The following is a 27,558-nucleotide window of genomic DNA, read 5'->3' on the forward strand; positions in this document are numbered from 1 at the left end:
TTTCAACAAGTTCTCAACTGGAACCTGTCACCATTGCAACTCAACTTCCCATCACGGGTAATAAATGAACCCTGACCTCATTGCCTGCCATCACCACGGTTGACATTGCTACCATGAAGTCCATCCACTTGGGGGCTCCATTCGACCCTTGCCCTCACCACGCCTTCATCAAAGGACTCCTACCAATCAGCAAAGCACTAACACCCATTATCAATGCCTCCATCACTGAAAACATGCCACAGTCGTGCCCCTGCTTAAGAAACCATCCGCAGACCCAGCCACTCTTTCCAAGCACAAGCCCACCTCCCCTGTACTATTCCCGGCAAAGGTCTTAAGGAAACGAATCCACCTACACCTCTATAACCACCTCAGCAACCACCAGCTCCTGGATGCCATGCAGTTTGGATTCAGGCCCAAATACTGTACAGAAGTGACACTCATCGCCACCACAGACGACATCCGTATGATCCTTGACTGAGGAGACACAGCAACCCTCATTCTCATGGACACAAGATTGGCATCCAAGGACCCATTCTGCGCTGGATCTGCTCCTTCTTAACAGATAGAACACAAGCTGTAAGTCTGGCACCTTATTCCTCAGAGTGCCTCAAAGTTCATCGCTCAGTCCCAACCACTTCAATGCATACATGATCCCTCTGGTCAATGTCCTCCGTGTACATAACATCAGCATTCTCTCCTACGCAGTTTACAAACAACTCATACTCTGCCTCTTGAGCAAGACCTCCAACACAAGGAACAAGTTCACTGCCTGCATGTCCGAATTCTCTAACTGGATGAAAGCCAACCGTCTCAAGCTCAACATCTACAAAACAGAAGTATTGATCTTCTGCAAGAACAACTAACCATGGGACTCCAACTGGTGGCCGACCGAACTCTGACCCAGACCCGATGCCAGGATCTTTGGAATAATCTTCGATCGCAAACTAGACATGACTGCACAAGTCACTGCTGACACGACATCATGCTTCCACACCCTTGAACATGCTGAGTAGATTTTCAAATGGCTCACAAGCAACACTCGAAAAACTGTCATGCCCTAGTCACCACAGTTTGGACTATGGCAACACCCTCTACACTGGAATCACCAAGCAACTTACTAGAAGCCTCCAAGCCATCCAAAACTCAGTAGCCAGACTCCTCCCCAAACTCCCACATAGAACTCTCACACCATATCTCAGAGAACTATACTGGCTCCCTATACACAAACTGTCTCAATTCAGACTCCTCACACATTCAAGGCACTACACAACTCGGACCCCACCTACCTAAACAGTCTCATCTCCTTCCACCAACCACCCAGACACCTTCGCTCTACAGGATTCCTACTCGCACACATCCGACGCATTCATAGCACCATTCAGGAGGACAGCTGTTCTTACATCACTCCTAAAGCATGGAGCGGCCTCCCACTCCACATCAGAGCCTTATTCTCTCTTCTTGAATTTCACAAGAAATTGAAGACTTGACTTTTGAATTAATCAACCTACCTAAGGCAGGGCTAGACACACACACCTGCTCGGCGCCAGGATACCCTCGGGGGTGATAGTGTGCTTTACAAATACACATATTATAACAAATTCTCAGTCGAGAGAAAAGTGTATAAATGCATAATTGAACCAATATTATTCTTGTTGATTTTTCCTGAGTACATAAGGTAAGTCAAATGCTTGCATCGGGTACAAATCTGTTAGAGGCATAATTAAAGAAGCACCTTTGCCTTCACCAGCCAGTAATCCAACATTCTAATTCATGATTTTTTAATTTTAATAGAAGTGAGTGCAAATGTTCTTAAAGAGTGATGCCTTTTGTTCCGTTATCATCTAATTATTGCATATTGTGTGTTTATGTAGGTTTGAAACCATGGGAGAGGAGGAAATTGCTTTCAAGATGATTCGCACAAATGTCTCTCATGTGGTGGGTCAGTTAGATGACATCAGAAAAAATCCCAGGTACTGTGATTTTGATTTCAGTTATAAATGTAATGTTGACATCTTTGTTTGGTTGTTGCTCAGATTGTTTCACATCGTAAAGAACTTTTTTAGGTCATTTAAAGGAGAGAAGGATTAGTTGCATCCACTTAAATTTTGGATTAGGAATTGATACTCAGTTACTCCAATTTCCAGAATTGTGCTTCTTTCTTTTTAGCTGTAATAAATCATTGTGCAGTACTTTTTTGGGTTCCGCAAACTCTAAATATGACCTCCTATTCTGAAGGGACCATCTGGTTAAAAAATATTGCCCTCACTGAAAGGCACATTGCCAGTCTCATTTTTCCAGCCACATTTTCCTCATCTGCACCTCCAACTCAAGGAGCAGGACATGAGCTGGAAATTTAATTTTATACCTCGTGTGCTGAAGCTTGTTCTTTGAATTAGTGCTTATTATTTGTGAGGAAATGGGGTGTGTTATATTTTGTGGTTGTGCAACCTCACCATGTAATACACTTAACCCCTTTAGGACCCCTGAGTTTCATCTTTCAAACCTCATTCCGGGGTTGCTGTGGCACTGAGCAGCAAGACTTACACAGAGAAACTAGTGTGGTAAGCATTTAAACAGCACCAAAACGATTGAAGAAGAAATCGACATGACACAAGAAATCTGACACCAATTTATAAACATAGGTTGTATTTTTATAAGCATTTAGATACTAGAATGAAAAAGATCCATCAGAGGGTTCCAGAGATGTACATTTTACTAGAAATAATAAATCAGTGCAATTTCACTCAATCACAAGCCTTGGCAAATTCAACAACTTGCACACTTAGAAACTTTTTCAAAGAAAACATAGGTAAGTGTCAGTGCGGTTTGTTAAAAGTACTTGGGGCAACCAACTCCTGTATGGGGGGACCAGCAAGGTCCTCCAGAACCCAATCTTAAGTTGCTTATGTTCAGGGTCAGGGAGGACCTGGCCTGGCAGTTTGGGCTGGAATGTTCCTATTGGAGCAGGGTAGAGACTGATTTGCATATGACTGGGTCAAAACTCAGATGGTGTGCAAAATAACGTTGAGTCAGTATGCAGCCCCGAGTAATTTCCAGTGGCTGAGATTCAAGCATTACACCCATCACTATTTTGCATACTATGCTGCAGATGTGTACAGGGTGTGAAAACACAAACGCTTTGATGACTGTTTCCCTTGCTTTTGGCATGTGCATGGGATCCTTGCTGATGTATGTGGCTGATTAACACTGGCCATCTGAAGCAGCAAGACCAGTAGTGGAACAGGTGTCACATGAAGAAATTAATATGAATATACAGGCCAGGAGGTTTCAGGAATATCTGGCAGTTGACCTAAATGAGGGGACTTCTCTGTGTGTTGGGAGAGAAAGAAAAACCTCAGCATGTGGATGGATCTAATCTAGTCTGGATACAATTTGGGAAGATTATAGAAATTCAACGACTTTGAAAATGTTCTTTTGCAGAGCTTGTCTTAGCCTTTTGAGTTCGCATCAGGGAATTGCTGAAAGATTCAGCAGTACATGTTTTAGAATTCAGAGGTTTTCCCTTTTAAAAGGGGAGCCTTCCTCAAAATCTGTTTTACTAGTGTTAGCCCTGACATCCTTGGTTTGGTATTCCCCCAAACATTTTGCCTTCACTCCTCCTGTTTGCTGAGTTTGTTTTATTGGTGTTACGACTCTGTGTACTGTACCACCATTAACAAGTGCTCAAGTACTTGTGCTCTCTTCTTCAAACATGGTCACATTTACCTACACCTGATTAGCACATTGTATTGCTTCGCCCTCCCAAATAATAGAAAATACCGCCCTCCCACACAGAGGCACAAACACGGCGAATCAATAAAAACACCTGGAAAGGGATTTCACTCTCATAAAATGAGGCACATTAAAAGACTGTTCTCAGAATAAGTCGTGGGGTTTTATTTGCGCAACACTCTCTAACAAAATGGCTTTCCCAGATGTCAAATGAACAAAATTCAAATGTGTGTGTGTATGTATATATATATATATATATATATATATATATATATATATATATATATATATATATATATATATATATATATATATATATATATATATATTTATAAAATCACTTTTCATGTACAAAGTCTGACAAAGCCATGTGCGGTTTCACAGATTTTATTGTCGGCCGCTAATAAAAATCTGTGGAACCGCACATGGCTTCGTCATCCTTTGTACAGGAAAAGTCAATATTGTAGGACCTGGTCTCGTGGGGTCCGTGCAGACGAAGCAACTCTCGTTTTGGATGCGGCGATTCATGCACGAGAAGAACGGAGAAGAATATATATATATATATATATATATATATATCGAACCAGTTCCTTTGACAGGAAAAATCCACACGCACTCCCTGGTGTGATTATCAATTCGATTTAATCAATTCCATAACATGGCACATCAAGCAGGTTAACCCAACGCGTTTCAGTCTTCTCAGACCTTGTTCAGTTTGCATGGGCACTCGATAATGTAAATTACATATTGGCTGTTTACAGTTAATCATTTGGTTACACATCTGTCTCTGACCGGCTGACCAAAAAGTTCCCCAAAACTATTATATTGTGATGCAAAATTGCAAAAACGCTAAAGAAAAAGATCGCTAGTTAATCAACCTTAACATAACTGTGTGCACTACAAGTCCCATAATGCTAAGCAGGATATGATGTAATATCATGTGACCAAAATACATATACAAAATGGTAAAGAAAAAAATGTCCGTTACCCGTGAACAAGGTCTGAGAAGACTGAAACGCGTTGGGTTAACCTGCTTGATGTGCCATGTTATGGAATTGATTAAATCGAATTGATAATCACACCAGGGAGTGCGTGTGGATGTTTCCTGTCAAAGGAACTGGTTCGATATTTATAACGGCTGACTCCGCCGTCTCCACGCCTACGCACCGCCTAGAGCACCGTATGCCGTAAACCTGAGTCAACGCTGTGACATATATATATATATATATATATATATATATATATATATATATATATGTATATAACCAATAATAACACACCTATAAGTATGCAAATGAAACTGTTAAATGTATGAAATAAAATATAAGCAGATGATAACAATACAGGACATCCACTGCAAGAAATCAGAAAGATATATACACTAAATACATCAGATGATTATAACCGCTGGAGACTTGAATGTGCACACACTACTCACACATCACAATGCCAATACTCAATAGTAACACATCAGATGATTATAATCACTGGGGAGTTGAATGTGCACACTGACGCACTCACACATTTCGAAATCAATAATCAAAAATTAAGCACCTCAACAGCTGCAAACACTGCATCTTCGTCCACTCCAGACTGGGGGATTTACAGCCGGGGTTAAGAGACTCACCAGGCCAGGTTCTGCTACACTGAAGTAGACGTGTCTGCCTTTCAGGTCCAAAATCCCAGTTTCCAAGTCAACAAACCCCAGTTTTATAATCTCAAAGCACCAAATGTTTCTGAGAGTATGTCCTCTGCTCCAAGGAAATTACTGGAGTTGGCCACTCTCCATGCAAGATTCTCACGTATCCTTCTGCGCTCCCACATGTTCCAGCCCCTTATCTTAACGAAGCTTGAGAAAGTAGAAAACAATCTCCTAAAGTACAGAAAAGAGCCTTGAACATGAATAGCCTAAACAACTTGAGTAATCTGGGGGCCTGCCTGTGTGCAAAAGCTCAAGCTAGACTGGGTCAGAATTCAAGATTGCGTGCGGGCATTTCAAAGCCAATAGTAAGAACTTTATAATACTTCCCAATATACAACACAACACACATTTGTGCACCACTACCTATGGCACTGCACTCTGAGATAAAGAAGTACATTCCACACCTCTCTCTCTCACTCTCTCACTCTCTCGTTTTCCTGGTAAGGCTGTTCTACTCTGTGAAAGCACTCCCCCTCTAAAACTACAAGGAGACACAAAAGAAACCTCAGGGAAAAGTGCACATGCAGGAAAAATGATGTTGTACATTCAAGAAACACCTAAAGTCAATTAAAATAGTGGTAGTCAAGGGTCATCACGTGGTCCCAATATATAGGAGTTCCTCTGGCTCTACACACATTTAATTTACTTTTAAGTCCCTAGTAGATGGTACTACATGTACTCAGGGCCTGGAAATTAAATTATAATGGTATAAATTATAATGGTAGGCCTGCTGCACTCAGTATGCCAACCGCTAAAAGTAGCACTTTAAAATATGCCTCAAGTCTGCCACCGCAGCCTGTAGTGCAGTTTTAAACTGCCTTTTCGACCTGGAAAAATACATCTTTGCTAGGCCTAAACCTTCCTTTTTAATACATATATGTCACCCCTAAGGTAAGCCCTAAAGGCTCATATGGTAGGGTGCATTGTATTTAAAATGTAGGACATGTGTACTTACGTTTTGCATGTCCTGGCAGTCAATAACTTCTAAAGTACAAGCTATTCTATCCTTTTAGCTGAGGCATTTAATATATTGGTTAATCCTAATTTAAAATGTTATGATTTTTATATCATTTTCTGTTTATTAATAACTTGTATGGCTTCCACAATGCTGCGAGAAGTTTTGAATTGAATTAAACTCCTAAAGTAGTTTTTCACTGTCATAAGGCCGATCTCTCCCATTGACTAGCACTGAGTTACCTTAGTACATTTAAAATGGTGCTAACTTTGGATTGGGAGATGATAGAGAGATGTTGTTTACACTCACATTAATTTTAATTTAAAATCCTCTTTAATGAAGAAGTTGCAATTTTAAAAATTGTCCCAAACATATGTGCCAGTGTCTTGAGTCACATGACTGTGAATGGCTCTGCTTTTGGGGTTTGTGTATTGCTTCCAGATAGTAACACAAAGGGGATTAGGTGTGGACAGGATGAGCCATCCTTGCAGGATGACTGAGGAGGGGCTGTACCCAGACCCACTTACAATTCAAAGGGTTTTGCCTCCATCACACACAAAGGAATCTTACAGCAGGCCTGTCTTTTATTTTGTTACTTCTAGACCGTTTGGAGCCTTGTGGGAAGAACTTTCCAGAACCAGATGTGCATGTAGGTCAGGGAGTCTCCCCCCCGACCCCACGCAAAAGCTGGCACCAGGTATAAATATTAAACCTCTAGAAACACTATTCAGAATATTCCACGGCCTGTGAGAGTAAAGGAAGGAGGACTGCCCTACTGCTTGAAAGGCTGCCTTTCTGTCTGTGAAGAAAGACATGACCTGCTTGCCTTCTTCCCTGACGCAAGTAAGATTTATCTAATTCAAGAGCCAGGGGCCTAAAGTTCTTGAATTGGAAGGCATAATAATAATGAACCATAAAATCTGGGAATGTAAGTCCTTCTTGCTTCACCTGAGTTACTTCCAGGCAATACTAGGTCCCTTAGATGCCCATATAAAACTAAAAGAAGTTCCTTTAAGCTTTCGTAGAGCCTTGGTTGGAAAGGATAGCAGGATTGCGTTAAAAAAGAATTTTAACTATATTGACCCTCAACATTGACTTTGGCGGTGGTTAGTTGCTTTGTTGCGGAGCAGAGATAATGAGCTAACCTGTGTCGGATGTTATGGCCCAAATGTTGATGATCCTACATTCTTCGGTAGCTTACAGTTAGTCTTGGCTGAGTGTTCATCACCCTATTTGGTTGGGGCAGACTTTAATGTGTTCGTGAATAGAGAAAGCAATAGGACTTCTAGGTCCCCTTATGCAGGTATGGTTAAAACTAGGAATCTTTAAAGGACAGAATGAGTGATATTGCATTAATAGGTATATGGAGGAAAAATAAAGGTAATGTAAGAGGTTATACCTTTTTACAGTAAAAAGTATGGTCACCATTCGCTCATTGACTACTTTCTCTTAGATCCGGTGTCAACTTGCGCAGTTCTGACACCACATGTTCCTGCAGGGTTATCTGATCATTCAGCATTTGAAAGGAACGATGAAAAGGGGATCTATTGTCAGATTAGGAACTAATTGAAGCCTTAATTAAATAAACAGCAGAATACTTTGAGACTAATGAGGGCCAGTGCTGTAATGATATTGGGGGCATATAAGACCTATATTAGGGTCAGCAAAGTGAAGGTATTGTACATGCAGGTAAGGAAGGGTTGTGACTTCCAGAGGGAGTTGATGAGGAAGATTACCCAGAAGGAAGCAGAGCTACAGGAGGATGCAAAGCAAGGTTCAGAGCCAGCTCTTTGCTGAGGAATGAATTAGAGTAGCGGCAGCACAAGTTTAGAATCTACCTAGACAGTAGGCTGAAAGCCAAATGGGAGGCTAGTAAGCTTCAGCATTTTGAGTACAGGTGCTGGGCACTTTTAGCCTGGAAAACCAGATTAGATCTAGACCGGAACAATATATAGGTACTCGTCCAGTCAGGGACAAGTAGGGTCTTGTGTTCTACGGAGGAGCTCAGGCCAGAGATGCTGCGCTGTCTGAGCCTAGTCTACAAGGAAGATCTAGACCCAGATCTCTTAATTATCAGTGAATGACTGGGCGATAAATATCTCCCACATTTTACGGAACAGCAGATGACTGATCTTGAGGCTGAGATTATGGAAGAGGAGATAAAAGATCAAGTTAGGAACTTAGCTAACAGAAAGGCAGCTGGCCCAGGTGGAATACCAGCTGAATTTTATAAAAAATGATTAAGGTGTTGATTCCCTTCTGCAAATATTTTGTTTAATGAGATGTATTTAATAGGGAATGCAATCCCGCCCTCATGGTACGAAGCTACAGTGTTGATTCTAAAGCCAGGCAAGGATCCTGAGTCAGCAGAATCTTAGAGGCCTATATTTCTGCTCAACTGTGATTGCAAAATCCCCACTAGTTACTTTGAGGCCGATCAAATTCAGAGCACAACTGGTAAAGCTACTTTGAGTTACATGGCAAACTCACTCTCACCCCCTCACAACCAAGAAAGCTATGTGCTTAATTTGTCAGATGTATCTGCAAGGTTGGAGATTGATCAGTTTAATCTGTATCAATCAACCCATTCGATCTGTTTAATGGAAAATGACTAAGTTAATTTGATGTGGTGAGACAGAAAATGGGCCAGTAATACACTTGTCCTTCAGGGAGTCAAAGCCTGAGCCCCTCTATCTAGACTCAACGTGCTGAATTGGAATGATCTACAGTAGTTTACTGATCCATTCCAGGATAAAGCATTTCATTGTAGTTGGAGAGAGAGACCTGAACAGGTCAATGTGATCTTCTAACTCAAAGTGCTCAGTTGAATCAGCTGCGGTGCTTCCAGCATCTCGGACATGCAGCAGTTACATCTTGTGAGTCCACCACAGCAAGCTTGTTACCAGGCATTTCCAGTGCAAAGCTACAGGCATCGCTCTTAAAGACGTTCTCTGAGTAGGACAAGAGGCCAACTAGGAGCAGGCCAAGGATATCAGAAATACTAATGTTCGAGGCATATGAGCTGCAGATTATACACTGTGCATAGATCGCCATCTGGTGTTGGGCCCGAATGTTTGCAGTTTGTTTTTCTTCTTGGACAGTCTTTGGAAGTCACGAGTTCGGTGACTCCTCCTTCGGTCCGTACTGCGCATGGGCTTCGGCTCCATCCTCAGATTGTTTTTTTCCGCCATCGGGCTCGGATGTAATACTTCGTGCTCCGGCTTCGAACCTTGCCAGTTCGACCTTCGACGAAAAATCCTCGTCCATCGAGATTCTTCAGACGAAATCGGCTTCTTCATCTCTCTCTTCGGCACTTCCTCGATTCCAGGCATCGGCAGCAGCCTTCGGGCCTATCTCGACTCCGGTCTCGGCCGATGGAAAGGACTCCCTTGAAGAAGTGCCCAAAATGTGGTTCTAAATTTCCCCACACCGATCTCCATCAGGTGTGCAACCTCTGCCTCTCTCCCGAACACGAGGCCCGAGACTGCCCCGCCTGCAAGTCTTTTCGATCGAAAAAGACTATTCGGGATCGACGAGCTCGACGCACCATGGCGCACTCATCGACCTCGGCTCCACCTGACATCTTCGGAGTAGACACCGGAGCTTCGGGACAGCAGCACACCGAACAGGAGGACGATGTCGTCAGCGCTTCCGAGGCCGACGACTCCGACATGGAGGAGATCACACCGGCGCAGAGGGTCGTGAGTACTCTACCCCCTCCCGCTCCCGCGCCCATACCGAAAGAGACTCCGGTTACACCTTCGCCTCCGGGCCTAGGAAAAACCAAGCATACCGCTTCCATCACCCCACCTTCGGGCCCGGTGAAGAAGCATCACAAGTCTCCCGGCGGCTCGGGCTCGAGCCAGCCTACTAGCGGCGCCGAAAAACACCCTTCGGCGCCGAAGAAAACCACACCAAGCTCCGTTCCGAAGCCATCGGTGTCGAAACCTGGGCTCTTGGTGCCGACCAAACATAAATCCCTCGGCACCGACGCTTCCGTGCCGAAGCCTGCCTCGGCGCCGAACAAAAAATCGGAGGCCCCGAAAAAGCATGGCGCGGATAAACCAACGAAGCCGTCGGTTCCAAAAACATCGGCACCGATAGAGGAATCGGTGCCGGAGGAGCTTTTCACGCCAGATCCTCTTCAAAAGACTTTAACAAAGGATCCAAAGACTGGACATTTGACTTTGTCTTCCAAGAAAAGACATTTAGACAAACCAACTCCTCCTCCACCGCCAAAACGGAAGGACTCTGCCACATCCCCCTTCAGAGTACCCTCCCCACCACCTCCACCTCCACCACCTCCTCCACCTCCTCCACTCCCTCCATCTCCGCCCCCACCTTCTCCACCCTTGCCTCATCGCTCTCCAACCACGTCTCCAGACCCTGATGACCAAGGGGATCCATACTATGATCCAACAGATGCCCCCGCAGGACCCCACTCCTCCGGGAACACCAGACCCATGGAAGGATTATCACAATCCAGATGTCCCAGATGTGCCTCAGGATGATCTTTATCCATCCAGGCCATCTCCACCAGAGGACTCCCTGGGGTTCCACCACTTGTTACAACGGCCGGCACATTATCATGGGGTGGAGTTACACAGTGATCCAGTTGAGGAAGACTTCCTACTTGACACTTTTGACATAGCAGATAAATCCACCGCTATATTACCCATGCTTAAAGGGGTGACCAAACATGCGACAGAGGTTTTCAAAGACCCCGTCAGGGCTAGGGTCTTAAACCCCAGAATAGAGAAGAAATATAAGGCAGCCCCCACAGATCCTGCCTATATTAAAGGACCTGCGCCCCTAGACTCATTAGTGGTATCCACAGATAGGAAGCGCTCCAATTCTCAGTCATCCGGTGAGGCTCCACCACCAGATAAGGAGTCCAAGCTCTTAGATGCGTCAGGCAAACGCACTGCCTCGCAAGCTGCCAATATGTGGCGCATCGCCAACACGCAGGCGCTGCTGGCGCGGTACGACAGACGCACTATGATGAGCTGGAGGCTCTCATGCAACATCTCCCAGAGAAATATAAAAATAAGGCTCATGAACTGATACAAGAGGGAAAGATTATTACCAACACCTCTATTAAATGTGCACTTGACGCAGCAGACACAGCTTCCAGGGCTATAAACACCAGTGTTCTGCTTCGCCGCCACGCCTGGCTCAGGATCTCAGGCTTTAAGCCAGAGGTCCAAGCATCTATATTGAACCACCCTTTTGACCAACAACACTTATTTGGCCCGAAAGTAGACGAAGCCCTGGAAAAAATGAAGAAGGATATAGATACGGCGAAGTCTATGGGAGCACTGCAATCACACACTCCTAGACGCTCCTTTCGCCGTTCCTCGTTTCGAGACTCTGGCAGGGGTTACTCTACCGATAACGCCTCCACGTCCTACAAGTCCCCTCCTCAGACTACCTTCACAAAGGGCTATCAAAGAGGTGGATATCGAGGAAACAATAATAAAGGCAGGGGCAAAACCAACACCGCCCGTTCTACCACACCGCCCACACAATGACTTTCCCCCGCTCCCCCCAGACCATTCCACTCCAGTCGGGGGCAGACTACAAGACTTCTTTCAAACCTGGGAGACCATAACATCAGACAAAAGGATGACCCAAATTATTCGGTCAGGGTACTGTCTCGAACTAACTTCTACCCCCCAAAATATTCCACCCAGACACTGTGCGATGTCACAAGAACATACCACACTTCTGAAACAAGAGGTACTCTCCCTCCTGCAAAAACAAGCTATAGAGCAGGTCCCCGTCAATCAGCAAAATTTAGGGGTCTACTCTCTGTACTTTCTGATACCAAAGAGAGACGAGACCCTACGGCCCATTCTAGACCTACGGCCTCTAAATGCATATATCCATTCAGACCATTTTCACATGGTAACTCTCTAACAAGTTCTCCCAATCCTCTGTCAGGTCGACTTTCTCACTACACTGGACTTGAAAGACGCATACTTTCATATTCCAATACACCCTGCTCACAGAAAGTACCTCAGATTTGTGGTGGACGGCCAAAATTATCAGTTCAATGTTCTCCCCTTCGGGGTCACAACCGCACCACGGGTGTTTACCAAATGCCTGGCAGTAGTGGCGGCACACCTCAGAAGACAAAACATTCACGTCTTCCCCTACCTGGACAACTGGCACCAGTGTGTGCAGCATACAAACACTACCATCCAACTACTCCACCAGCTAGGCTTCACGGTGAACCACCAAAAGTCCCACTTGATACCATCTCAGACAAAGCAATACCTCGGTGCCACTATAGACACCTCAATAGCTATAGCCTATCCCAACTCAGCCAGAATCACAAGCCTTGCGCCAAAGATTCCTTCTTCAGCACTCTCTCCCAGCAAGAGTGTTCATGAAACTAATAGGAATGATGGCATCTTGCATCTTCATAGTGCCTCATGCAAGACTTCACATGCGTCCACTCCAAGAGTGCCTAGCACGCCAGTGGAACCAGGCCCAGGGACAGCTGACGGATCTGGTGTTGGTGGACGGTCGCACCCATCGCTCTCTGCAGTGGTGGAACACCACAAACCTTTCCAAAGGGCGACCGTTCCTGGACACGATTCCTCAGGTGATTCTAACAACAGACGCATCGCTCTCCGGCTGGGGAGCGCACCTATTACACCTCACAGTGCAAGGTGTATGGACGCCACAACAGAGGTTACTCCACATCAACCATCTGGAGTTATTGACGATCTTTCTAGCCCTGAAATCGTTTCAGAAACAAATCTCAGCCAAGGCAGTCCTCATTCGCACAGACAATGACTGCAATGTATTATATTCAAAAACGGGGGGACACACTCTCCCCAGCTCTGTCGCTTAGCACAGAGCATATGGAGATGGGCAATCCCATAAAAAATCTTTCTGCTGGCACAACACGTCCCAGGTATACAAAACACCATGGCAGATCTGCTCAGCAGACAAACGCAGCAAATGCACGAATGGGAACTACATCCACAAGTTCTTCACCCATTCTTTCACAAGTGGGGGCATCCTCAGATAGACCTCTTCGCCACCCACGAAAACAAAACATGCCCAAGCTTCGCTGCCAGATACCCACACCCATTGTCCAAAGGCAATGCGATATGGATGAACTGGTCAGGCAAATTTGCATACGCCTTTCCACCTTTCCCGCTAATTCCATTAGTGGTAAGGAAGCTACAACAGCACTCCCTCACACTCATTCTGGTAGCTCCAACATGGGCCAGGCAGCCGTGGTACACCACACTACTACAGCTCTCGGTGGTACCACATCAAAAACTGCACCTGTCCCCATGCCTCCTAACCCAGAACCATGGAGAAATCAGGCACCCGGACCCAGCTCAGCTCAACCTTGCGATCTGGCTCCTGAAATCTTAGAATTTGGATACCTTAACCTTCCCCCTGATTGCATGAACATTATCCGGGAAGCCAGACGTCCTACCACTCGAGCATGCTATGCCGCAAAGTGGAAGAGATTTGTTGTTTACTGCCGTAACAATACAATCAAACCTTTAGATGTATCCATACAGCACATCATATGCTATCTGCTCCATCTTCAAAGGTGTAACCTGGCGTACTCATCCATCCGTCTACACCTAGCAGCAATTGCTGCTTACCTGCAAAACAGACAGCATTTATCACTTTTCAGAGTGCCTGCTATTAAAGCCTTCATGGAAGGCCTTAAAAGAGTAATTCCGCCCAGGGCACCACCCTCACCTGTGTGGAATCTAAACGTAGTTCATACAAGGCTAATGGGTCCGCCTTTCGAACCAATGCATAAATGTGAGCTACAGTTCCTTACTTGGAAAACAGCTTTCCTCGTAGCTATCATTTCCCTTAGAAGGGTTAGCGAGATACAAGCGTTCACTATACAAGAACCCTTTTTACAAATACATCACAGCAAGGTGATACTTCGCACAAATCCAAAATTTCTGCCCAAGGTCATTCCCCCCTTCCATCTTAATCAATCGGTGGAATTACCGGTTTTTTTCTCGCAACCTCAATCTGTTGCGGAAAGGGCTCTACATACACTTGATGTTAAAAGAGCTTTACTGTACTACATACAAAGAACGCAACCTTTCAGAAAGACTAAACAGTTGTTTGTCTCCTTCTCTCCACCACATAAAGGCAACCCCATCTCAAAATCAGGGATAGCTAGTTGGATTGTAAAATGCATACAAATTTGCTATCACAAAGCAAAAAGAACATTATCTGTTCCACCTAAAGCCCACTCTACAAGAAAGATAGGGGCTTCTATGGCTTTTCTAGGGAACATACCCTTAGATGACCTCTGCAAAGCAGCCACATGGTCAACACCGCACACCTTCACAAAACATTACTGTGTAGACGTGCACTCCAAACAACAAGCTAGTGTGGGCCAGGCTGTACTAAAGACACTTTTTCAAACCACTGCAACGGATACCGGTGGTCGCCGCTAGGGTTGGGTACTGCTATATAATCTTTGCACAGTGTATAATCTGCAGCTCATATGCCTCGAACGGAATATGCTACTTACCAGTATGCATCAGTTCTTGGCATGTAGAGCTGCAGATCTATATACGCCCACCCGCCTCCCCGGCTAACTGTATCCGTTCCAGTCTATCTTATTTAGATACAACACACATGGGTTTCTTTACTATTATCACTACGCTCCATCTTTTCCCTGCTGGTGAAAACCAATCTGAGGATGGAGCCGAAGACCATGCGCAGTACGGACCGAAGGAGGAGTCACCGAACTCGTGACTTCCAAAGACTGTCCAAGAAGAAAAACAAACTGCAAACATCCGTGCCCAACACCAGATGGCGATCTATGCACAGTGTATAGATCTGCAGCTCTACATGCCAAGAACAGATGCATACTGGTAAGTAGCATATTCCTTAAGCTCTGCATTTCCAGAACCAAAAATGAAACAAAGGCGGCATAACATTCTCTAATCTGGATGCTAAGCTATGGGTTACATTTCCATTTGATTGCTGTCTTGTATACTAACGAATGTTGACGCTGCTTTCCCCTTTTGTCTGACAACATCTTTTTTTGTTTGCATGCTCTGAAACCACAATGCAGCATGTAGAATGTTATAGTTATTTAAATTAAATAATACGGCTGACATATGACAGCAGGGTGTCAGGCACTCTATATCTCTTTTAAGCACCACACATTTCTCAAGCTTGTGTTTACTTCAAATTGATTATTCACCCTCCCATTTGGTGGAAGGTATGTTTTGGTTTTCCTCAGATAATTTGCTTTCTCATTATAAGATGCATAGTAATTGTCCAGTTCCATTCCCCCACAGTCACAAGAGCTGTTGCATAAATGAGTCGAACAGAATTCCCAAAGTTATTAGCCAAACTGGGTTGTCTGTGAAAGTCATGTGAACAGATGTCCTCAAAATACCAACCCAGGTGATGTCGGACTCTTTCAGTTGGGCCTCTGTTGGCCCCCCTTTCACCAGAGGCAGCTCCAGCCCGTCCAGATCCATTCACCCCAAGTTTCAACCCCCAGTTAGTCATACACACCAGTAGTTTAAGGGACCGGATGCTTTTTCAAAGGAATAGCTCCTTACCGGGAAAAAATTGAGGACCACTACGCCATTACACGACTGTCACAGGGTGTTCACTAACCAAACGTGTTTCTTTAGTATATACTCCTACACCCTTGAAAAGTCTGATGAAATCCAATGTATTGCTTAAATCAATCGTAATGCCTATATACCTACTTATATGCAAAGTAACAAGAATAAGCTAATAAAAATTGTTTAAAAAAATAAAATAAAGTAACAACTTTTCATACACACAATTGGTCTGGATTCAGTCTTTGAGTGTGTGACCTCATTTCTTGCCTGAGTGTGTGTACAACAAATGCTTAACACTACCCTCTGATAAGCCTGCCTGCTCAACCATACTACCCCAAAAGAGAATAAGGTATTTACTTTAGCCTCTGCTATACCTCTGGGGATCCACTGGACTCTGTGCACACACCATACCTTACTTTGGTATAATATATACAGTTTGTTTAATCCCTTTTATTACCCATCTCCCAGAAGGTCACAGGTAATGCAAACTTTTATCCACCACCACGGTGCATGCATGTCCTGCTGCAAGAAAGAGCCATTGAAAATCCATGCATGCCAGAGAAGGCAGTAGAGGGGAGCTTTGATCTAGCCTTGCCAGCCTTCGCCCTTCTTTCAGTGTTTTGGAATGGGAGCTAGAATTCAAAGTTGGACCACGGATACTGCTGCCATATTTTAACCTGGTTGGCTGCAAGGAAAGGTGTGAATTGTACCACGAATTTGGCAGAAACCCTGACTTTATTGCTAGTATCCTTCTTCTTTCAAACTCTGTATTCTATATTATGGCCCAAAAATGCAGATGTTGCTGTGCACTTGTTCTGAGAAAACTAGATTGCTACAATAGCCTTTTTTTTTGGTCTTCCCTGTAGCGTTTCTGTGTCACATTCACCCTATCCGGGCCGGACTGGGAACCGAAATCGGCCCTGGCAAACTGCTCGGCCAGCCCACCCTGGGATGGGGGTGCAGCCGAGCTGTTTGCCAGGGCCGTTTCGAACGATTTTGTTACAGGGGGCAGAAATTGCCAGCTCCCGGTAACAAAAATGGCCCCCAGGGGCCCAAAACCGGCCCCACCCTGGCGGCCCACCGGGGAAACGCCCGGTGCCCGCTACGGCCAGTCCGGCCCTGCCAGCGATAATCAACACCACAGCCTGTAGCCACCCGCCTGGTCAGAAGATGCCTTGGCTACTCCAGGAGCGTGGCTGCTGAACCTGCCCCTCAGCATTCTCTCTGACAACAGCTGGCACGGTGGGTGCAGCATGGTGAGGCTTGGGCTGAGGTTTGCGGGTAATTATCAGCAGCAGTCCTGCCTAGGTGCCAGCCTGTCATGAATGGAGCCTCACTGGAGAAAAGAACAGGCAGAGCATGGAGCAGGCAGACAAGGCCAACCACTGGGTGCGACATGGGCCACGTAGGTTCAACACAAAGGAACCTTTATTCAAGACTTGAAGGCCATTTGGATCTCACGGGCATGGATAAGGAGGGCTTGTAGCGTCGTGCGTCTGGGCACAGATATGAAGTCTGTTTTTTACATTGAACAATGTGTGTGTTTGTACACGTTCATGCAACTTTAATAAAGTGTGGCCACCAAAGGACTTGTTTACTCTTCAATATCATGATGCCACAACTCTTTACAATATGGCCGTCTTAGAAACAGAAAGAAGGTTAGTGGCCTGTCACTTCCCGAAGTTGCAGCAGTTTCAAGACCTTTTTAGGGCTGATCTTTCCTCAAAAGGAGGCAGTTTCTGATATGTATCTCTTTCCATGGCCTGTGTGGTTTTACTCGCGAGAAAGTCTAACTCGAAGTCTCACTTATTTGGCGGTAGAATGTAACTCATAAGTACTCCGGAGCCGTGGAAATGTTACACTTAGACGATCTGAAAATGTGGCAGCTGTGTGTCATTGTGCAACATAATTAATCGAACGGTAGAGACATCCAAAGTTTTATCCGTGTTGTGCCGAATATAAACAGGCTTCTAACCCACTGAGCAATTACTGCAGCCAATAAAATGCAAAAAGAGAAAATAGTTTCATCTAAAAAAAAGAAAAAGAGTGATGAGCAACCAGCCATAGCATCAAAAACGCTATGGCTGTCTGCACACTCTGTCATTCGTTGTTTAATGTGTGCTTGCATTTTAGCTGTCAAATCATTTTCTTCAGGGTTGGCACAGTCTTGGAAATTTTAAGATATGAAGGCGGTTCGTAACAGACCTTCAACGTGTAGGTCATGTAGATATGATATAACGTTTTTATTTACTGTCGATCAAGATATTTTTAAATATAATCGTTGGTTTGCAACCCTATCAATCTTCTTAGGAACACCCTAATGTCTTACTACTGTCACCAAGTTCACTTGTTTTCAAGCCATAAATGGACTATATCCTACCTACCTATTTCAAATGGCAGCTAGATGTGTGCCTCCAAGCATTCTTTGCCTGACAACCTTAATCTTTGCCACTCTTAAAAGTCCCTTCACATGTTTGTGATTCCGCTCATTCTGTTGGCTGTCCAAACAGGAAACAGTCACATTCAGTCATCTTTACTCTCTCACTCCTTTGCTTCCCTTAAATCCCTGTTGTAAATATGTATATGCTATGCTTTTCATGCCTGTGTATTCTCTCAATCAGTCATTAAATCAACACACAAAAGAAGCCTGCTGAATGTTAGGGGATACTGCATGGCTCGCTTCAGAACGTCGAAGGTTGGACGCACTGGAGTATTCATTAATAGAGGAAAGCTTAGTGCCGTCAGACACCTACCCCGGTGGAGACCATTGGGCGTGAAATTGGGTTATATTCGAGAAGGTCTGTCCTGTCTAATCAGCTTTCTCCCATGTCTGTACCATGTAGTGAGAGCACAACATATGGTCCCTTACTAAGGGTGAGTTGTGGAGGGAGGCCAAGACAGAAGGGGAGGGGGGTGTAATTACCTTAATCTTCATTGCTCCCCTGAATCAACAGCTTACGGTCTAGAGAGCAGGCTGTAAGACCTGCTTTTACGTAGATGATACAAGAGTTCGACGTTGCTCAAGGTACGACTCGGATTGTTGGTAAATAGGCTAATACAATTACACAAAGTCACATCATCTAAGACTGTACCCGGTTATGAAAGGAGTAATGTTATCTTTTGGGGTGGTTGTTCGGTGTTGAAGGTGATGTTTGGAGGAGATGATGAAAGAACGTTCACTGACGAAGTGCCCATCCATGACAACAGCAGCAAGTAAATATCTGGTTAGTGTACGCATTGATAACAATAATTATTATTGCAAAAAGAATCGATGGTGTTTACTATATTTTTTTAAATTTATAAAGCACCCAAGTGAAAATATGAATTATAACAAATGCATTTTAGGACATTTAAAAACGGTTGTATGGCAGGAGGTTGTGCAAGATTATTACATAAATGTTAGTGGTGACTCGTGCATCTATCAGGGTATTGCCAAATGGTACTGGCATTTCATGGTTGTAGTGTATTTTATTACTGTTCATTGTTTTGTGTACTAAGAACTATTGATAACAGCATTGTGTGTTGGCTGGTGTGTAACAGCATGCTTCTGTTTCTTAGAAAGTTTATATGCCTTAATGATAACATTAACCACGTCCATAAGGATGCTCAGACGGTCAAGGCTGTGCTGCGAGACTTCTATGAGTCCATGTTCCCCATACAGTCTCAGTTTGAGCTGCCCAGAGAGTATCGGAACCGGTTTCTCCACATGCAGGACCTTCGAGAATGGTGAGATTATTCATATTTTTATGGTACTTTGTGAAGCATCTTTGCACTAGTCACATGAGTTAGAGAAATCATCTGTGTTGATAGTTAAGAAAAAACAAATCTTCCATATTTTGAAAATGCCTATTTCAGCATGCAGAAATAAAGGCAGTTTGTTGCTCAGTTCCGCAGTTAGGTCATGAATCCTCATCCACCAGGTGACCCATTGAGCTGAACTTTTCATACAGAAAACAGGAGTGCTGTGAATGTATCTTCTTGCAGCATATTAATCTTGAAAAGGAGAAGATTGGAGACAGACAATGGGCCTAGTCCCTCTTTTTTAACTCTAAAGATAAGTCTACTGCACCTCAACCTGATTACTTGTATAGAAGCTCGAAATATTAGCCTTTAGGGAACTTTGCCATTAAATGGAGTTTTAACTATCACTTCGACATGACACCCTTACGCTTTCCGAAATATGTGGTCCTCTGGGTCTCTGACAGGCTAACATACCCTCTCAAGTCCCGCAAAGGTTAACAATTAGGCATAGCTTTGGGGGCGGCATTACAGAACATACTTTCCCTGTGGGGCACAGATAAGTCACCTACTTTCCATGGATGGCTCCACCGCTTATGGTATGTCCTGGAAATGTAGCGCATCTCCTTCTCGCTTCAGGGAGATGGGGCTGCTTTTGCTGACGCGTGGCGACCCTTTGTCTCTCTGGTATGCTCTGAGTTCCGCGAATTATCCTGCCCTTGATATCTGCGGCTCTTGCACCTCCCCGCGCTTAATCCAGATGCGCCCCATGGATCACCGCATTGAGCAACAATGCCCGAAGCCCACCTTTCACTCTTATGTTTAGGCAGCTTGCACTGGGGAGGAAACGGGAGGGGGTGGACAGGGTGGGGGTGTGAGGGTTGTGGGGTTGTTTGTTTTGTTTTAATTCGATGCTCTGCAAAGCACCCAGATGGTTGCACCCAAGATTGGGTTTAAATTCTTGATGCATCTTGTTTGCTGTCATAACAATAACGTTTTCAACCTAAATGGAGTATTAGCACATGTGCTGCTTACAGTAAGCAGAGACCTCTGGAATTTCTGAAAATTGAGGAAAGAAATTGCAGTTTTCATCACATGAGTGATCATCCGTTACTGGCTGGATGAAGTGTCTATGAAATTGAAATGGCAGGATCAGATTGGACGATGGTGGGGATTCAGTACCCTAGCGTGTAATTCCACTGTGGGGTCATAAACATGAGCAGGGTTTGAGAAAACTTCCAGGCGCAGGGCCACTAAGATTCTAAAATATTATTCTGATTAAAGCCAAAAGAAAATCATGCTTTTTGTCATAAAGATTGGGGTGGTTTTGATGCCCATCAAGAAATCAATTACATGGTGACCAGAAGTTGCACCACAACCCATTCTAAAATCAACCACAGTGCTGTTTGTGTAAAGATGATTCTGGAGTTGCTGATATCTTATAATGGCTAAACTCAGGCATATGTTTAATAACAGGAGACTGATGAGACTGTAAGAGCAAAAACGAAAGATTTGAATTGTCCCTCTTGTGTCACTTCGATTCTTACCTGTAAGTAAAAAGTCTATGATTCCAAGGTAATGCCACCCAACCATTCCACAGATTACAAACTCTTGAGCATAATGTTATCTTTCATTTCAGATATCACCAAGAAATGTCCAAGTTCCTGCCTTGTCTGCTAGTTGAAACTAATCTGGATGCCCAGTATTGATTGCTGGCTCCCTCTGGGTGTGGACATGCCACTGAATAGCTTTGGGAGTCCCGGAGTGTTTGTGATGTTTCTGTGGTATTAAACCTTTTCCTTTTGGAGGATCTTGGTACCAAATATCACAATACAAGTAGGTGTATGTTGGAACAGAAAAGTCCCTCGCATGGTGATGGACATGCACCCCTGCCCTGAGTGCCCCAGCTGCAATGATATTTGGATCCCAAATGCTGATTTTTGTTGTCATGGATAAACAAATATCATGCCTTTATGCTGTGACATAGGCCTGTCTCACGGATTGTGGTCTTTTGGGCCCAGAAGGGGTGCCCAAAGTGCTACCCACATAGTGGGGGAAGGCTTCTGCCTTTACCAGGAGTTAAGCAGCATGAGCACGGGGATGACCTGTGCCACTGGAGTTGAAGCCTACAGGCTCACTCTTTCAAATGTCTGCTGCTGTGTGCTTAACTTACCTTTGGTCTACATTGGGTTTGATGTGCAGTGCTGCGCTGTGGGTTTAGTACACATGTGCTTGGGTATATGCGTGCGGCTGTGAGTGGTACAATAAAAGGATAATGCAGTGCGTGTATATTTTATGCATGTGCTGGGTGTATGTGTGCCTGTGAATGGTACAATATATGAAGGATTTATTGCTGTCCAGTGAGTGTATGACATATGCATATGCTGGGTGTATATGTGTCTGTAAATGTTACAATACATGGAAGTCTCTGGGTTCCATTTTGGGAGACCCAGGACTGACTGGAGGAACATGAGTGGAGGTATAGGGATACCCTCAATCCCAGACAGATTTGTGGGTTGCTGCATTCCTGTAAGCTGGGTGGGACACACTGGAGGAAGGAGAGGCAGGCTTTTCAGTACGCTTCAAAAGGTGCTCTGGTTCTGAGAGAGGTCACTGGAAGGGTCCTGGGCACATCTCAAAAAATGGAGATGTGGTTGTTAAGAGGATCATAGAGAATGGGGCTGAAGCGTAGGGTAACCTTTTTATACACATATCACTGTGGCTGACATCCAAGTGTGAACCTCTAGTCACTGTGTGTGTGTGTGTGTGCGTGCGTGCGTGCGTGTGGGCGCGCGTGTGTGTGTGTGTTTAGATTTGGAAATGGACTGTAAGAAGGTGAGCTTGAGGCTCACAAAATTGTCAACTGTCAAGGAGTCCCTCGGGCTGTGTGAGGAGGAGACGCTCTGCAAGACTGCTGCTTGTGACCAGGACTGGGGGCCTAAGCCTGCCAATTTCTCAGCTGGGTGAAATGACATCAGCCAGGGACTTCAAGACCACCTGCCCCTCTTGCCTGAAGCCCCTGCCAGCTTGCAAAGACCAATTTGCTCTATAAGGAAGAGAAGAACACTGGAGGGAACAAGGTCCAGTGGGGAATCCTGGCTATTGGATCCCTGTAGAGAGGTGTGGGAAGACTTCTGCTGCACCTTTTTAGTTGTTTCAGGTGCTGCCGCTGTGAAGAGTGCTTACTAAAAATAGAGGTACCCCAGTTTTGATGTAGGGAGAGCAGTAGGGGACAAAGCCAATACCAAACACAAAAGTTGTGCTCTACCTATCTAAATAATAATAGATCAAATGGATCTTACTGATATATAACCCAACTAATCGGTGGCGGCAATACCATTTGAACGAGAGAACACAAGAAAGTTTGATTAAAGATTATACTTTTATTTTTATAATTCATTGGTATACTTACAATAAACAGATACTACAAATATAACTGCAGTTGATTTTTGAAAGGATATATGCAAAAACCAAAGAAGGCCCCATTAGAGAGGTAAGAGGGTTGTATGAACAATTATATCACATTCATATTCATCAGACAAACCATTCAACCTGACACAACCAATCAAAACACTACATATATATTTTCACCACATTAAAAAGATTTGTTCTTATATTACACACAAAAGGTACTCTCCTCAAAAGCATAAATATGTACTGTTGGAATTGATGGAGGCAACCAAACAAATACAAAAAGACACGCCGACGCGCGTTTCGGTGCAATCACCCAACAGTGAGGGTGCCATCTTCTTCAGGGCGTAAATTTTATGCGTTTCTGTTGTCCGAGGGGCCTGTAAGAATATATGAAGAGTCATAATGTCTAATTGAAAGTTATACAGAATTTTTTTTAAATATTCTAATTCATACATCAGTTACACATGTTAGAGAATTTATGAATAAATGACATGTTCGAGGCATATGAGCTGCAGATTGTACACTTAGCATAGATCGCCATCTGGTGTTGGGCCCGGATGTTTGCAGTTTGTTTTTCTTCTTGGACAGTCTTTGGAAGTCACGAGTTTGGTGACTCCTCCTTCGGTCCGTACTGCGCATGGGCTTCGGCTCCATCCTCAGATTGTTTTTTTCCGCCATCGGGCTCGGATGTGATACTTCGTGCTCCGGCTTCGAACTTCTACGGTTCCAGCCTCGACGGAAAATCCTCGTATCTTCGAGTTTCTTCATCATCATCTTCATCTCTCGAAGCGGCACTTTTCTCCATCCCGTACATCGGCACCGGCCTTCGGGCCCTCCTCGACTCCGGTCCCGGCCGATGGAAAGGACTCCGTTCAAAAAGTGCCCAAAATGTGGGTCTAAATTTCCCCACACCGACCTCCATCAGGTGTGTAATCTTTGCCTCTCTCCAGAACACGAGGCCAGAGACTGCCCCGCCTGTAAGTCTTTTCGATCGAAGAAAACCATCCGGGATCGAAAAGCTCGACGCACCATGGCGCACTCATCGTCTGCAGCTCCACCGGACATCTTCGGAGACGGCGCCGAAGCTTCGGGGCAAACACACACCGAGCAGGAAGAAGACGTCGTCAGCGCTTCCGAAGCCGACGACTCCGACGTGGAGGACATCACACCGGCGCAGCGGGCCGTGAGTACTGTGCCCCCTCCCACCCCCGCGCCCAAAACCAAAGAGACTCAGGTTACTCCCTCGCCTGCCGGCCTGGGCAAAACCAAGACCAAAGCTTCGATCACCCCACCTTCGGGCTCGGTGTCGAAGCATCCAAAGTCTCACGGCAGCTCGGGATCGAGCCAGCCGACGCCCGGTGCCGAAAAACAGCATCCGGCACCGAAGAAAGCAATATCCAGCTCGACTCCGAAGCCACCGGTGCCGAAGCCTGGACTCTCGGTGCCGACCAAACACAAACATAAATCTGTCGGCACCGACGCTCCGACGCCGAAAACTCCTTCGACGCCGAAAAAACAGGAGGCCCCAAAAAAGCATGGCGCACACAAACCATCGAAGTCCTCGGCTCCGAAATCACCGGTGCCGACGGACGATTCGACGCCACTGGCTCTGTTTACACCAGACCCTCTACAAAAGACTCTGTCCAAAGATCCAAAGACTGGACTATTGACTTTAATTATCAAGAAAAGACGCCTTGATACTCCGGCTCCTCCTCCACCACCCAAAAGGAAGGACTCTGCTACTTCTCCCCTCAGAGTGCCCTCCCCACTACCGCCTCCCCTACCTCCTCCACCACCTCCACCCCCTCCCCCTCCCAGGTCTCCGCCACCTCCACCTCACTACGATCCGGCCCCATCCCCAGATCCGGATGATGGGGACCCGGACAATTACCCGGCGGACGTCCCAATGGATCCCACTCCACCAGGGACCCCAGACCCATGGGAGGATTACAATAACCCTGATATACCAGATATACCTCAGGACGACCTATACCCATCCAGGCCGTCTCCTCCAGAGGACTCCTTAGGGTTTCATCATTTAGTGCAGAGAGCAGCACACTACCATGGGGTGGACATGCACAGTGAACCAGTGGAAGAAGACTTCCTACTGGACACATTTGACATACAAGACAAATCCACTTCTATTTTACCCATGCTTAAGGGTGTCACCAAGCACGCTACAGAGGTGTTCAAAGACCCTGTCAGGGCCAGAGTACTGAACCCTAGAATAGAGAAGAAGTACAAAGCGGCACCCACAGACCCTGCATACATTAAGGGCCCTGCTCCCCTAGATTCCCTAGTTGTCTCCACAGCTAGAAAGCGGGCTAACTCCCAATCCTCAGGAGAAGCCCCACCACCAGACAAGGAATCTAAACTTCTGGACGCGTCTGGTAAACGCACCGCCTCCCAAGCTGCAAACATATGGCGCATTGCAAACACACAAGCACTGCTTGCGCGATATGACAGAGCACACTATGACGAACTAGAGGCTCTTATGCAGCACCTTCCAGAAAAACACAAGCGCAAGGCTCATGACCTGATACAGGAGGGTAAACTAATTACAAACACCTCCATTAAGTGTGCCCTCGATGCAGCCGACACTGCTTCTAGAGCCATAAATACAAGTGTCCTGCTTCGTCGCCATGCCTGGCTCAGGATCTCAGGGTTCAAGCCTGAAGTCCAGGCGTCCATACTCAATCACCCCTTTGACCAGCAAACTCTTTGGGCCAAAGGTAGACGAAGCGCTGGAAAAGATGAAAAAGGACACAGACACAGCAAAGTCTATGGGGGCACTCCAAACACAAGCCTCTAAACGTTCCTTTCGACGCTCGTCCTTTCGTGGCACAGGCAGAGGCTCCTCCACCGATAACGCCTCTACCTCCTACAAGTCCCCTCCTCAAAATACCTTTTCAAAGGGCAATCAAAGGGGTGGTTACAGAGGCAACAACAATAAGGGCAGGGGCAAAACCAACAACACCCGTTCTGCCACCCCACCCGCACAATGACTCCCCTCCGCTCCCCCCAGACCATCCCACTCCGGTCGGGGGCAGACTACAAGACTTTATCCACACATGGGAGTCCATAACATCGGACAAATGGGTGACCCAAATCATTCGGTCAGGGTACTGTCTCGAACTAACATCTACCCCACCCAATATCCCACCAAGGCACCGTCCAATGTCTCAAGAACATTCCACACTGCTCAAACAAGAGGTACTCTCACTCCTCCAAAAACACGCTATAGAGCAGGTCCCCGTCAATCAACAAAATCTAGGGGTCTACTCCCTATATTTCTTAATACCAAAGAAAGACGGGACCCTCAGACCCATTCTCGACCTCCGGCCTCTAAATGCCTACATACATTCAGACCATTTTCACATGGTCACCCTACAACAAGTCCTCCCACTCCTCTGCCAGGGAGACTTTCTCACAACCTTGGATCTGAAAGACGCATACTTTCACATTCCAATACACCCCTCTCACAGGAAATACCTCGGGTTCGTGGTGGACGGGCAACATTACCAATTCACGGTTCTCCCCTTCGGGGTCACCACCGCACCACGGGTGTTTACCAAATGCCTAGCAGTAGTAGCAGCACACCTCAGACGTCAACATATTCACGTCTTCCCTTACCTAGACGACTGGCTGATAAAAGCCGCGTCCTACCACCAATGTGTGCAACATACAAACAGCTCCACCAGCTAGGCTTCACGGTGAACTACCAAAAGTCCCACCTCATACCATCTCACACAAAGCAATATCTCGGGGCCACTATAGACACCTCCAAGGGTATTGCCTATCCAAACTCAGCGAGAATCACAAGTATTCAAGCCTTACGCAAAACATTCCTTCCTCAACACTCTCTTCCAGCAAGAGTGTTTATGAAGCTCATAGGAATGATGGCGTCTTGCATCTTCATAGTGCCCCATGCAAGACTCCACATGCGTCCACTTCAAGAGTGCCTAGCACAACAGTGGAACCAGGCCCAGGGTCAGCTGACGGATCTGGTGTTGGTGGACGGCCGCACACATCACTCTCTGCAGTGGTGGAACACCACAAACCTTTCCAAAGGGCGGCCGTTCCTGGACCCGGTTCCTCAGGTGATTCTAACAGCGGACGCATCGCTCTCCGGCTGGGGAGCGCACCTCCTACACCTCACCATGCAAGGTCTATGGACGCCACAGCAAAAATCGCTCCACATCAACCATCTGGAGCTCTTGGCGATCTTTCTAGCCCTAAAATCTTTCCAAAAACAGATTTCGGGCAAAGCAGTCCTCATTCGCACAGACAACATGACTGCGATGTATTATATACAAAAACAGGGGGGGACACACTCTCCCCAGCTCTCCCGCTTAGCCCAGAGCATATGGAGATGGGCAATTCCCCAAAACATCTTTCTCCTGGCACAGCACGTTCCAGGCGTA

General features: G+C 45.6%; 1 protein-coding gene across 1 annotated transcript in view; it reads left to right on the top strand.

Moving 5' to 3' along the window:
- Positions 1-27,558, top strand: part of GNPTAB (N-acetylglucosamine-1-phosphate transferase subunits alpha and beta) — a 644,942-nt gene that overhangs the window by 573,715 nt on the left and 43,669 nt on the right. The window contains exons 18-19 of the mRNA XM_085653265.1: positions 1,872-1,970; positions 19,541-19,708. Coding sequence (XP_085509391.1) covers positions 1,872-1,970; positions 19,541-19,708 — 267 coding nt within the window. The remainder of the gene's footprint in view (positions 1-1,871; positions 1,971-19,540; positions 19,709-27,558) is intronic.

This window comes from Triturus cristatus, chromosome 4_1 (genome assembly GCF_964204655.1).
Source record: "Triturus cristatus chromosome 4_1, aTriCri1.1, whole genome shotgun sequence".
Lineage (NCBI taxonomy): Eukaryota > Metazoa > Chordata > Amphibia > Caudata > Salamandridae > Triturus > Triturus cristatus.